The sequence below is a fragment of the Lygodium microphyllum genome, chromosome 29 (genome assembly GCF_053477565.2).
Source record: "Lygodium microphyllum isolate KBCC chromosome 29, Lygodium_microphyllum_v1.1.10, whole genome shotgun sequence".
Classification (NCBI taxonomy): domain Eukaryota; kingdom Viridiplantae; phylum Streptophyta; class Polypodiopsida; order Schizaeales; family Lygodiaceae; genus Lygodium; species Lygodium microphyllum.
Genome location: NC_141163.1, coordinates 11,709,966 through 11,723,392, shown reverse-complemented (window position 1 = coordinate 11,723,392; position 13,427 = coordinate 11,709,966). Strand labels below are relative to the sequence as shown.

Genomic DNA, 13,427 nt, shown 5'->3' with positions numbered 1-13,427 from the left:
ACCCCGCCCCTGGTTATAGTTGGGTGGTAATGGATTGTTGGTCACACAAAGCGATGGGTGCAATGCTGGTCAGTGATTTCGATGTCAATTTATTAAGGGCCAGGTGCCAATCGGATATCTCCGGGAAACCCAAGCTATTATGTCTTTATAGTGGGCTTTTAAACATGATGTCTAGAAGCATTGACCAAGGACCTTGATACGCATTTAGAGAGAGAGAGAGAGAGAGAGAGAGAGAGAGCACAAATTCCCAGTATCACTTTCAAAAGATTGATCCGTATGAGACTAGTAATTCCTAGCAAGCACCCAAACCACAACAAGAAAGCATGCAACTGGTGAAATGCAAGTGAATACTCTGGAATAACAATACAAGCACGTTCATGCCTCATCTTTAGTCTTTAAGAAGACAAATTTAGTTCTAACATGGTGAAAGATGACAGCAGAATCATCCTGCAAAGCAGGAAAATCTGGCTCCTCTCAATCTACCCTAATCCTTTATACTAACATCTGCTTTCTCCGAAAGTCAAACCATCCCCCCTCTCACAGAGAGAGAGAGAGAGAGAGACATCAATGTTGATCTGTCACTGCATTTTGGTACTGTTAAAATTAATCTGAAAAGATGTTCCGTAGCTGATGCAAAATACATTCCAGTGAAGTACAGTATTACTTCAAGGAATCATCATGTTGAATGCTCTGCTTGTGAACGAGTTCGCAATGATATACAGAAATGGGTTGGCAGCCACTTAGTCTGAATGTAGGACATCAATAACTCACAGCCACAACCAAGCCTCATTTTTACTCACCTCAAATAGGTGAACATTGCAAACTGCTTTTCCAACTCTAAGAAGGCAACCTCTTCATAGTAATACGTACTGTAACAACATACCTTGCAAATGCATGGAGGCAACAAGTAGCATGGCAGTGCATGCTGGTCCTGGGAGACTTCTTTACATGAATTGCACCAATCCTGGGATGTTAGATCAGTACACACCAGGGATGTGCAACATACTCTCAGGTGTCGGGAGAAGTTCTGGAACCTTGCTCATTAGAATTCCAAAACATACATCCAAAGATAAGAGATGGCCTGTTCCTTGACTGTATTCTAAGATTAATATCTGGCTCTCTTGTAGTCATATGCACCTGCAACACCAGGCTGACCCGGTGTACCAGCTGGAAATGCTCCCTGTGTAGCTGCTGCTGCCTGTTGATAGCCATCTGCAACAGCTGTTTGATCATAACCTGTTTGCCCACTTGCAGGAGCTAGGTATGTGCTGGCTGCACCAGACACTACGGCAACAGCTCCAGAACCACCAGAAGCATTTACTTGCTGTTGATAAGCAGCAGCAGTCAGCGAAGGTTGCTGCTGATAAGCAGTGGTACTGCTGACAGTCTGTTGTGGGTAAGCAGCAGCCACAACATTGGTAGAAACCTGCTGTTGTTGGTAAGCAGGCATTCCTGCCTGCTGGTATGCAGCACTTTGTGAATAATTATATGATGCCTGTGATTGACATTCGAGTAATGAAATCCATTGAGGACATACTTCCTTTTAAACAAAACTATTAAGCAGATGATCATATTCACCTGACTCTGGGTCAATGAGTCCATCTGATCTGCTGTTCGCTTTTGTCCAACATCTGCTGTAGCTGTTTGCTGAAACATCAAAACCTCACATAAGAAAAGGAAACAATACAAGTCCTAAATACGGGAAAGCACAGGAAACAATACAACTCTAAGAACTTCAATCACTACGGAACCTGTGAATGTGTGCAATACATGTGTGTTATTCATAAAATATAATGCTTTTATAGCTGAGACCCATGCAGGTTTTTCTATCTAACCAGAAATCACGATTCAAAGGCTTGCACAGTTGTGCTTGGAAAGGAAACTAGTGCTGTATAACCTTAAAGAGCGGTTCCTGTAACAAGAAATAATGATTCGAAGACTTCCAAGGTGCCCTCCAGTCAACCAATATCACAAGTCAACTTGTTCAAATCATTCACACCCCGAACTTATAACTCACCTGTTGATAAGCAGCTTGACTGGCATAGTAGGCAGCCCATTGAGCCTCATAAGATTGCTGAGCTGCAGATGCTACACCAGCTGTAGTGGCAGACATAGTCTGCGGCGTGCTTCCTCCTGCCTGTACTTGTGCCTGAGCAACAGCAAACAGAAACACAATAAATAGTGCCCATATTCCGAAGACACTTCTGTGAAATTTATTAAGAGGTATATACTTGCTGCTGATAGTAAGAATAGGCCTGTTGTTGAGCTGTATCTTGAATGGTAGATCCCCCTGAAGGTGTTGCTGCAACACTAGCTCCACTATAGCTTTGCTGCAACATTTGCTGCTGCTGGACGTACTGCTCATTATAATTTTGTTGGGTGTAAGGTGTTGATGCTTGCTGACTTGGTTGCTGGTACTGCTGACCAGCTGTTTGACCTGTTTGACCATAGTTCTGAGCTGACTGTTGGTTATACTGGAAACCCTGATGATGTCCATATTGTGCTGAATATCCATACTGCACAAGCATAACATCCATGACATGTATTTTGTTGTTGAAACCAAACATAGACTGTGACTTGCAAAACCCAAAAATACCTGTTGTGTTTGACTAGCTTGCTGATAGTAATTCTCTTGCTGAGTGTACTGATTTAACAGGTTTGAGCAATGTGAGACAAAAATATTCAAATACTCAAGTAATTGAAACCAAGAAAGTCCAAACTGTTAGTCAGCAAGTACCTGGGTCCCATGTTCAAGCTGCTGCTGCTGGGGCTGTTGCTGAGAATAACCCTGAGCTGGTTGTGAGTAGTACTGTGTGCTATAAGACTGCTGAGGCTGCTGTAGAGTCAAACATGAGAAAAGCAAACCTTGTTATATAGCTGAACCACCTCATCCAAACAATGAGCCAAAAATAACGAAGGCATTCCTAATGTCCATCTCAACAACCATTAGCTTTCGGATTTACCATCAGATCTAACACAGACATAGCTTTAGAATCCTCGAATGTTTAACCTACCACAGAAAGCCACACAACCATTGCAAACTTTTGTACTGAAAAAATGAAACCTTGCCCCTAGCAAACTGATCCTTAAAAATTCATGCACGTAATAACTTGTGCAGCAAGAAGAAAGATACCCTAAATAACCTTACCCAGAACAAAATGTCCAGGGCACAGTTACAATATCACTGTCAGAGAAGGCACAGCATAAAACCCCACCTAGAATGCATGAAACCCTTTCAGAAGCTCAACTGCATGGATACAGCTTTGAACCCACCAAGTGTCAGTCAATTGATGGCGGTTGGAATGGAGCCACAGCTAGTTAATCACAAGTCCTACTATCATATGAGCGAACATTCAGAATTGACGGGACAAACTTGTAGACCACTTCCTTCACTAAATTCTTTATTGATCATATACTTCAATCAAAAAATCATTTACTAGTCTCACAGTGTATTGCAAATTTGTACATTATACACATGAGAAAGCATTTGAACTACATTCTTTCTCAATCATAGCCATCTAGGACAATGAACCCAGGCTTCCTTCCCGAATAAGGTGACAGATGATCTGATTCAACACTATCTACAGCAAGCAAATAAATTCACTGATCTGAAATGAATACATACCACATGAATCTTGAATAACCAACACCAATTGGCCCCCCAAAACTGGCGCCCCCCCTTGCAGTATTCCTTTAACTTGTATTGCTTGAATTCATAGTGCACTGAGATACAGACTAATCTCTCTGCAAATTCCAATACATTTGGCTTTCACCAAGGACCAGTTCCATCAAAATCCAATTTGCCCCTTGATTCTAACATAATTTAGGCACAAATTCAATCCAGTATATTTGCATGCAGCTCAACTTCAATGTGGATGTCCAGTCTTCACCAAGTCTATTGTAAATACTTCATTTTTAGCAGCTGCTTTGATCTTTGGGTTTCTGTTTAATGGGCACTAAAATCCCCACCTAGGAACCAACCTACTCACGAGACATGATACAAGCTATATCCATGAATATAAAGGGATAGGACATCAAACTCACCTCACAGCCATATAGCCAAACGTGCTCTCACCCTTGAGCCTCCGAGCTAGCTACTTTGATCTTTGGGTTTCTGTTTAACGAGCATTGTAACACCCACCTACGATCCAACCTGCTCACGAGACACAATACAAGCTATATCCATGAATATAAAGGGATAACAAATCAAAATCACCTCCCAGCCATAAAGGTAGCAGCACTTTAGGTCACAACCACACCCCAAGGAGTGGTGTCCCATACCACCAGGCCACTGTAACAGACACTCAAGAAAGGACAGCCCTTGGATCATATGCAAGCTGGGACGGCCTTGGTTCCATGAAGTTTCTAGATCCTAGAACATTCTAAAAGATGTCTATATCATCGCATATGTCATAAATAATGTCAGCAATGCATGTCATGACACGTGTTTGATGCGCATGTCATGCCATGCAGCATCCTCTTGTAGCGACGTGTTTCCCTTAACCTTCCTAGGCTACAGCATAAATACAGGTCATGGGCTACAAGCCCTCTAATCTTGCATAACTATTATGGGCACAAGTACTCTTCGAGAGCAAGGACATTGCTCTCACAACTTACAAGAGCAGAACTTGAAAGAGAGATTGAACTAGAACTTGATTGCTAGATAAGTCCATTACAAGAGAACTCGATTACAAGAGAATGCTCACAAGAGCATGGCTTGATTACAAGACAAGAAAAGACTAGAACAAGACAAGAACCAAAAGAGGACTTGCCTCACACGAACCTCACAACTAGTGTTGGCGAGACTGAAGGGCCAAGCCAACAGGTAATGACGAAATGAAATCTAGATAGGAAACCACTCCATCTTGATTGGCGACAATTCAAGACACTGGAAGCCATAAAATATCCCATGTTCTTATGATCCATATAGATAGTGATTTTAAGAGGGGCGCCTTCAAGTAGGTGTCCACACATACCCTGAAGGATCCACCTTTTTTCTTCATGAATAGAATTGGAGCACTTGCTAGAGATTTTGAATAACATGTGAATCCCTTAGCAAGATTTTCATCAATCTATTCCTTAAGCTCTACTAATTCATCTTTTCATAGCTTATAGATGGGGCCGAAAGGAAGTTGAGCTCTTTCTTGTAAATCTATTGCACAATCATAAGGTCGGTGTTCCAGTAGCATATCCCTATTGAGCTGGGAGTGTGTCCAAGCATTCATCCTTTGGCTTCTCCATTGGAAGTACATAAATCAGAAAGGACGGATTCTTCTTTGCTTGGCACATTAACACCTTTGCCCCAATGTACATTGGTCAATAATTATTCCTTTTATTATTTTGTGCCTGCCTAGATTAATCCTTACCTATTCCAAGCAAGCCATGGTCATCATCCTTATCCATAGACTTCATTGTTGAACTACCTTCTTCCAAAATGTATGACTCTATCTTAGTGATTCTTGATCAATTCACAAAATGGCACACTCTATCCCAACAACCAAGACTATCACTGGAGAGTGTGTCCAAGCTTTCATCCTTTGGCTTCTCCATTGAAAGTACATAAATCAAAAAGGAAGGATTCTTCTTTGCTTGACACGTGAACACCTTTGCCCTAATGTATATTGGTCGATAATTCTTCCTTTTATTATTTTGTGCTTGCCTGAGTTCATGCTTACCTATTCCAAGTAAGCCACGGTCATCGTCTTTATTCATGGACTTCATTGCTAAACTACCTTCTTCCAAAATGTATGATTCTGTCTTACTGATGCTTCATCAATGCACAAAATGGCACACTTTATCCCAACCATACCTTCTTCCAAAATGTATGATTCTATCTTCGTGATGGTTGAAGCATTGGCAAGAGAGTGTGCATTTCCGAAGGATAGTGACAAGCAATCATGAACAATCAATGGTCAGTTTGACCAACAAGAGTGAGGCGACAACAGGCGTGACCAATCAAGCAACAACGTTTCAAGCCAGGCGCAATCATTGCAGCTCGTGTTTTCTACAAGCAACAACTATCGAGGGCAGCTTGCATACGTTAGGCAGACACGCGACTTGCGGCAAAGTCCCAACAAGCGACAGACGGCAGGCGACACATCACAAGTCAACGGCCTAGCTCCTCAACATATTTTCAATCTTTTTTGACATCTTTTTAAATTCCTTCCAGCAAGCAAGCCCCCTATTCATTAACGGGGGTTCACGCATGCATGCACCCAAATTTGATGTTGATCATACAAAATAGTGATATCTGATCCAGAAATTGCACACATTGTGTGCATTTGTTTCAAAAAATTCGGGGCTTTTCTTATACAAGTGAAATTTTGCTCAACTGAGCCAAATTCACTATGATTTGTGTACATTTGGACCTCGAAATTAGAGGGTTTTGCAAAATTTGTGAAATTTCTGCAACATTTGCCAATATTTGATACTCGAGATGATAAATTAATGCATTTGGGGAAAATCTATTGCAAGAATTTTGAGGCTTCTCACATCCGTGATGCATTTTGAGTCAATTTGTACTTTGATAGTGAAATTACAACAGATTCACTGCTGAGAAACTACTATATCCAAAGGGCAAATATGACAAAATGATCAGTGTCATTTCTTCAAAAGAGCTCACCTTTCCAACATTTAGAATCTCCATCTACAATTGATGTGATCCCATATACGCACGGACTTGTTCAAGTCCAAGATCTACATCTACACTTCCAAGGAGACCCTCTTGATAGACCTCATCTCATTATGTAGTTGATCAAGAAGCAATCATATCTATCTCACAATGATCATATGTTTGATGTAAGTAATGAGGGCAAGTGTATGGAGATCAAGAGTAACAAGCCAATGTGAGCATTCAGCATGTCCTAGCGTGCTTGGACTCTCTTCACCTACGATTTCTCAGTTTGAAAAAGGTTGAAGTCCCTAGGACCTTTGATGGTCAATGGCTTCGGACACAATCTCTGCGAGATCATAGGAATCCAAGATAACCTCCATTATCACTCACCAATTTTTGCAGTTTTCTCCATTGAGTTTCTGATCATAGGAAAGAGATGATAAAACTAGGACCTTGCGGTCCGTAAGGGCCTAGAACTCTATGTTAACCTTGAAAGACATCCAGTTTATGTTTGAATAACTTCGTACGTACAAGACACTCCCACTGGCTCTAAAAATGAGACTTCCTTTACCTGTTCACAAAAGAACTTTACAGCCGAAGGCAATACAAAACCAAGTCTACTCCAAAAGGCTCCTTCTTCACATTGTCATCTATTCCTACATTAAAAAACAGCAAACAAGCCTCCTTTCGCACATGTCTCTACTCGATTATTACAAGTCATGTGTATCTTATACATCTCCTACCTATGAATCTAAGTCTAAGTCGGACGAGCACATTAGAAACTCTAACTTTCAGTATGTCGTGTTTTGACAAAGGAAGCAGCTCTTTCTAGAGCATGCATTTCTTTTTCAATCAAATATAGGAGTGTCCAAACTAGCTGATTATTTTCAAGCTCGGTGCATTTCTTTTTCAATGGGCCTAGACTTTGTTCACAATGGCCAAGATGAGGCAAACAACATTTATGATGGCAATTAGCATTTTCTTGATTACTTCATTCATGATGATCAATCAGCCACCATTTATGACTCCTCCAAGCAACAATTGACTAGTTTCTTGCACTTTTAGCTATTTATAGTAGCGCCCCTTGTTGAGAAACCCTTCACCCGCAGTTTGCGTTTTATCGTTTCTGCATTTTGCGTTTAGGGTTTGCAGCCCCAAAAAGGGGCGCCACGGCCCACCCTAGACTGACTGCCTATTTATAGGCCATTCTCTCATTCATTCCTTAGGGCAGATCCTTCAGGCCGTCACTCCCACTCTCTCTTCATCAATCTTCTGACACTCTCTTCCATCATCTCTCTCTCTCCTCTCCTACCACCATCTCTACATGTTGCTTGCGCCAACCTTCATCTCCAATTAGCTGTGTTTATGGTGGCAGTGTGCTCCTCTTCAGCTGGCGTCCATCCTCCATTGTTGGAGGCAGCATCTTCTATGCTCCTACACCTTGCGTTTAGAGTCTACACTCTCTCGGCATCAGCATCCACCCTATCTGGCATCATCCTCCACCCTTCTGGCAGCTCCACCTTCTTGCGTTTGGTTGCCAAGGAGGTTCCTCACCATCTGGCGTATCTCTCTAGCAGGCGTCACCTTCATTAGAGGCAATTGCACCTCGCCTTTGGTTCCTGGCAGCTTCCCACCCTTCTGACGTCACTCCACAGCTGGTGTCTCACTCCCAAAGGCTGTCTTCATCTGCGTTTTCAGCATCTGGCTCATCCTCACCACCTGGTGTCATTCCCGACAACTCGCATCACCTCATCAAGCTTGCGTTTGCACACGGAAGCTTCATCGGTTGTCTCCTTGCTCGTAGGTACCACTCTTCATCCCTGAGTTTGCAGATTCAGAGGCTCCTCACCCTTCGATGGCAGTCTCCTTGCTCCAGGCGTCACCTCCTCATCTTGCGTTTGCATACTCAAAGGCTTCTTTAGCAGTCTTCCTACACTCTAGGGCTTCCTTGGTGCTACGATACCCTTGTATCAAATTCACTTCATCAGCATGATTCATCTTTTGTGTTTCTTTTCTCTCTCAGTGTTTGCCGTACACACACTGTGTTTTCCCTCACAAACCCTACTGTCTCTCTGGTCACCTAGTCATTTTGACACCCCTCACATGGCTGGTCATTCGCAAGTTTATCCTTTGCAGGCTTCAGCATACTCTGATATACAAGGACCCTTCTTTGTCTTCCAATGCTGCCTTCCATCATCAGCCTGACTCGGTGCCCTCACTGATGCCTTGGGATGTGTGCACGGACTGATCAGTCCATCTTTGTACTCAGCTTCCATTCAATTTCAGTGCAAATTTTCTTCTTTCATTGCAATCTCTCTTCCCTTCTCTCTCCATGTTCATGTTTCCTCTTCCGTTGAACCCTCTCACAGCTCTAGCCTTGCCTTGATGTGCAGCCCTCCGACTTGCACCCGTGCATTAGAAACACTGCCTTTGTGTCACACCACATTCTCCTCTTCAAGTCTATCCACATTTGATCAGCCCCAAACCTGCTCTAATACAACGTCAGAGAGCTGTGAAACCCTGTGCTCAAACTGATTAAATGTGCTGAACACGGCATAGAGTTGAGGAGGCAAAACATTGAAATGCTGAATAAAGGGCAGAATGCTGAATACAAGGCTGGGCATGTATCAACAGCCGCAAGACCTCAAACTAAGTTCACCACCAGGGCAAGAGAGAGTAATGCAGTTGGCCTCCCAGAACTGACCAACTGGGGCAGGCCAACTGTAACAGGCCTGGTTGGTCTACCACATGGTGGGCAGGCAGGCCGATAGGACCATCCTGTCCAGCCCTGTGAAAAGGCCCTGCCCACTACTTTGGACCATCCAGCTCCTGACCACAACTGTCCTGCTGCCCATGTCTGCTGCCCATGCCTATTGCCCACGCTGGTGTCCACCCTGCCCTACCTTGCCCACCCGCCAGTCCAAGAGGTGCATATGCTGACACCCAGATGCCAATGTGCAGCCTGGCCATTGCCCAGATTGCTTCTTTGTCCTGCACACCACATCTCTGGTCACACACACTCAGCTCCTTGGACCCATCAAACTCCCGACTTGCCTACCACTTCGTAAAAACAGCCACATCGCCAAAAAAGAGGTCACCGATTCACAAATGGGACCACATCATCTGTTGTGTGCCAATTGTTGTCTGCTTTACCAACCATCTTGACTACCATCTAGCTCATGCCACCTTGACTGGATGCCAACTGCCACCTAAATAGCAGTTTTCTCCCCCCAAACCCCACCTCGTCATCCTGAGCAGCCATTCAAACAATTCTTATTCCCTGTCAAGAAGTCTCTCATTCACATGCTCCTCCTTATTCCCTACCAAGAAGTCTCCCATTCACATGCTCCCATTCAGGAACCACCACCCAAGCCCCAATTTGGGAAATTTATTAAACTGATGCAATTCTGCCACAATTTCATCAACAATTTTGCAGCTTTTAATTAAATCACAAAAATTGTCATCCTCTTGCAGCAATTTGCATTTAGTAATCTCCGAATTTGGGTCTTGTCCTATACACTCCAAGTTTCTCTTCAATTTCACTGTGGCAAATTTGGGGCTTTTGCGTATTCCTCCCAAGTTCATCCTAATTGAGGTCTCATCAAGCATTTGGGACAATTTGTAGCATTATTCAGGTTAAAATTGCTGGAAGTTTTTGAGGCTTTCCCTTGGTTTCATCTATGTACAATGTACTATGAGAAAGAGATTCCTTTGCCTTTTTTGAGATGAATGTGGACCCCTCTGTAGGGTGATGGATACAAGGGGATCAGAGATGCCTCGAACTGTTTAACTCAAACTCTGGACACAAAGAGAGTCTTTTAAGGAGCAAGACTTCAGAGACAAACATAGCGTTTAGAGAAAATCTAAGTCAACAATCAATAGGCCAACAATTTACACACATAGTATATGAATTCCAAGATTCATCAACTAGATTTCATGAATATAAAAGAACAATAATACCGTGGTTTAAAAACTGCTAAAATATACAAACTACAATCATTCAAAATAGTAATAATGATCCATGTCTCTATACGATATCAAAACAAATCCATGGACCATGTGACATGTCACATGAATTACGAAAGCTGCTACTAAATGTGTTCAAACTTCAAATCCATGTCTCCTAAGGCCATCTTTTAATAGGCAAAAAGGGACGATTTGATTTGACATGCAAATTTGGGCTGAATGTAATCTTCGAGGACAAATTTTCAATTCAATTGTCTCCTCTGTTTGAGAAACACCTGGATGTTTCTGATGTTTCCTAATACATAGGTCACCATGTCCCACAACCCTCAACCAAGAGACTCCTTTGCATACAGCTTGAACAAATCTTGAGCAAAGCATGCCACAATTCTACTTGCACTATTGTCATGAGCCCTTTCTGACACAAATTTTAACACACTTTGTCACGAGCCCTTTCTGACACAAATTTTAACACACTTTACCTTTCCTCAAGTTTGTTCGCGGCATTCAGGCCTTTTATAGTTTATTTTGAACTACAATGTCACCAGAAGTTGAAAACTCCACAAACATGAAAGCAACCAATTCCAGGTTTTAAGAAACAATAATTGTCTTCATGCCTGATATTGTGAGAGGTATGAAGCTTGCTGGGCTGTGGATTGTTGATATGTTTGCTGATAAGGGTACATATTTTCGGGCTGCTTGTATTGCTGATTGTATGCATTTGTTTGCTGCTGTGGATAATAATTCTGCAGCAATTATCACACCTTAGCAATTACCCAAACTTGCTAAATGCCAAGCAGCTCACAGTTTGACAACCAACAGACACACTCCAAATCCCACTAATGTGAACCTGCTGTGGACCCTGCTGATATCTTTGATAGTGTTCCATAGCCATTGAATCAGCTGAAACCGGTCTCATGGCTGCTTGCTTTGCAGCCTGCAACAAGCATTCAACTATCAAAGAAGCATAAGACTACTTGGTACATTCTGACATACTACAAAGCATGGTGTCATAAATTAGGGAGATTGACTATTTGCAACTTGTCCATCTATTTGAACTGAGGGAGGACGCTATCACCTCTGCTCTTGCCCTTGCTTCTTCTTCGCGTGCTTTAGCCTGGGCTGTAGCTACCTAGAAATAAAAGAAAATTTAAAATGCCATGAACAACAGGAAATAACCCAAAGGTCTCACCAATCAAATAAGCAAGCAGTCCAACCTGGGCAATTGCAGTAGGTGTGATAGTGACAGCTCCTGTATTGAAAAGGTAATGTCAGAAAACTCCAAGGAATCGGCCAAAAGAATAATAATTTTTTAAGGTGTACCTTGGCCAAACGGAAGTCTCTGCATATGACTTCCCATGACTGCCATTCCCGGTCGCCCAGACATATTTCCTCCTATCATAAACGATCCACGGCCCTGCAATCCTGAACCAGGACCAAGCATGCCTCCGCCACTGCTCACAAGGGGTGAGAGAGTTCCTCGGTCATGAGGCCCCCTCCCAAATTGCTGCTGCCAACAATTAAGTAAATCTAAGAGCACATAAATTTGTCAAAACAAGGGGCTTGTTTGATGAAGGCACCAATAGCCTACCATTCCCATCCCCATCCCCATCATTCCTGGCCGAGCTGGGCTCATAAATCGAGCTGGCATTAAAGGCATTGGTGAAGGTCCCCTTGGTGTGGACCCAGGAACTGGTCCAGGAGCTTCAAATTTCAAGAAGCAGGAAGATATTCAGATCAGAAAAAAGAACTGCAGGCAGTAGTAACTGTCAAATACAGAATTTGAATTGAACTTTTGCAGATATTGGAAAGATCATTACCTCCTCTACCCATCGTCCCAAATGCAGCTTGAGCTGCCTCAGTCCCATAGCGGAACTTGTATGACTGCGAAGCAGAGGTCAATAAAATATATGAAATTATGGCATGTGAAACTGAACCATGGAGCAAAACAGTCCAAACGCAACTTGTACCAAAATTCAGAAGTCTACCTGTGCAGATTTTGAAGGATTGGCAAAACTAACTCGAATACTTGAACCCTCCAAAGTATGACCATCCAATGCTTGATGTGCTGGAGTGGAAAAGAATGAACAAGTAGCCAGAGGTAAATACAGTATAGATTCACTATTTCAAGTTTTAGCAGGACTTGATGATCCCTCTCAAACCACCAGCGCAATGTATGCAGATATTGGGTGGCCACACCCACCTAACTACTCAATGACAGCAGACAAGAACACAAAAAGACAAGATTGGGTATTGCAGGAGTTTGAAGACCTAGAACATTAGCCCATCCTACGCTACCTACTTACCTTTATCAGCACTTATGGAATGGGTAAAATCAATGAAAGCAAACCCTCGATACTGATGATTGATTCCGATCGCCACATGGCAATCTCTAACTTTCCCATACTTTCCAAACAAATCCTTTAATGATTTTTCAATCTGAACAAGATAAACGTATAGCATTAATAGCCATGGACAGGTTAAGTACAAAGACATGAAAACTTCAATATACATTAAAGCCTGCACTCACATGGAAAAATTCTCTGGGTAATCTGTCAATAAATAGAACAGTTGAAAACATATCAGCGACTCTACGGCAATCGGACCATTCAACCCTTAGTACTCGACCATCCATATTTATGTTGCCCATCGACATTTTTGCAGCAGTGGCCTACGACCCCAAACAAAATTTTACTGCCACAGTTATACTCAGAAAAAGAAGAGTGGAGGATGGTGGTAACAGGACTTGCTTTGACTACATAATATTACCTGCGATTTCAGGCTGTACTCAACAAACCCATAGCCCTTGCTCCGTCCCTCTGCATTCCGTAACACCTGCATAAATGTTTGT

General features: G+C 42.6%; 1 protein-coding gene across 3 annotated transcripts in view; it reads right to left on the bottom strand.

The window, feature by feature from the left end:
* Positions 1-325: 325 nt before the first annotated feature.
* The window catches only part of LOC148010383 (uncharacterized), a 43,711-nt gene continuing 30,609 nt past the window's right edge, over positions 326-13,427 (bottom strand). Inside the window, exons 3-19 of one of the 3 annotated variants that reach the window (XM_087672002.1) lie at positions 13,346-13,411; positions 13,107-13,247; positions 12,883-13,015; positions 12,565-12,644; positions 12,397-12,460; positions 12,168-12,280; positions 11,900-12,086; positions 11,794-11,828; positions 11,655-11,708; positions 11,427-11,513; positions 11,194-11,322; positions 2,738-2,833; positions 2,597-2,644; positions 2,232-2,516; positions 2,018-2,149; positions 1,579-1,647; positions 326-1,495 (exon numbers count right to left, since the gene is read on the bottom strand). In XM_087672002.1, coding sequence (XP_087528128.1) covers positions 1,106-1,495; positions 1,579-1,647; positions 2,018-2,149; positions 2,232-2,516; positions 2,597-2,644; positions 2,738-2,833; positions 11,194-11,322; positions 11,427-11,513; positions 11,655-11,708; positions 11,794-11,828; positions 11,900-12,086; positions 12,168-12,280; positions 12,397-12,460; positions 12,565-12,644; positions 12,883-13,015; positions 13,107-13,247; positions 13,346-13,411 — 2,109 coding nt within the window. In that variant the 3' untranslated portion in view covers positions 326-1,105. Of the gene's footprint in view, positions 1,496-1,578; positions 1,648-2,017; positions 2,150-2,231; positions 2,517-2,596; positions 2,645-2,737; positions 2,837-11,193; positions 11,323-11,426; positions 11,514-11,654; positions 11,709-11,793; positions 11,829-11,899; positions 12,087-12,167; positions 12,281-12,396; positions 12,461-12,564; positions 12,645-12,882; positions 13,016-13,106; positions 13,248-13,345; positions 13,412-13,427 lie in introns of all 3 variants that reach the window. The other 2 variants (XM_087672000.1, XM_087672001.1) reach the window with 2 other exon arrangements.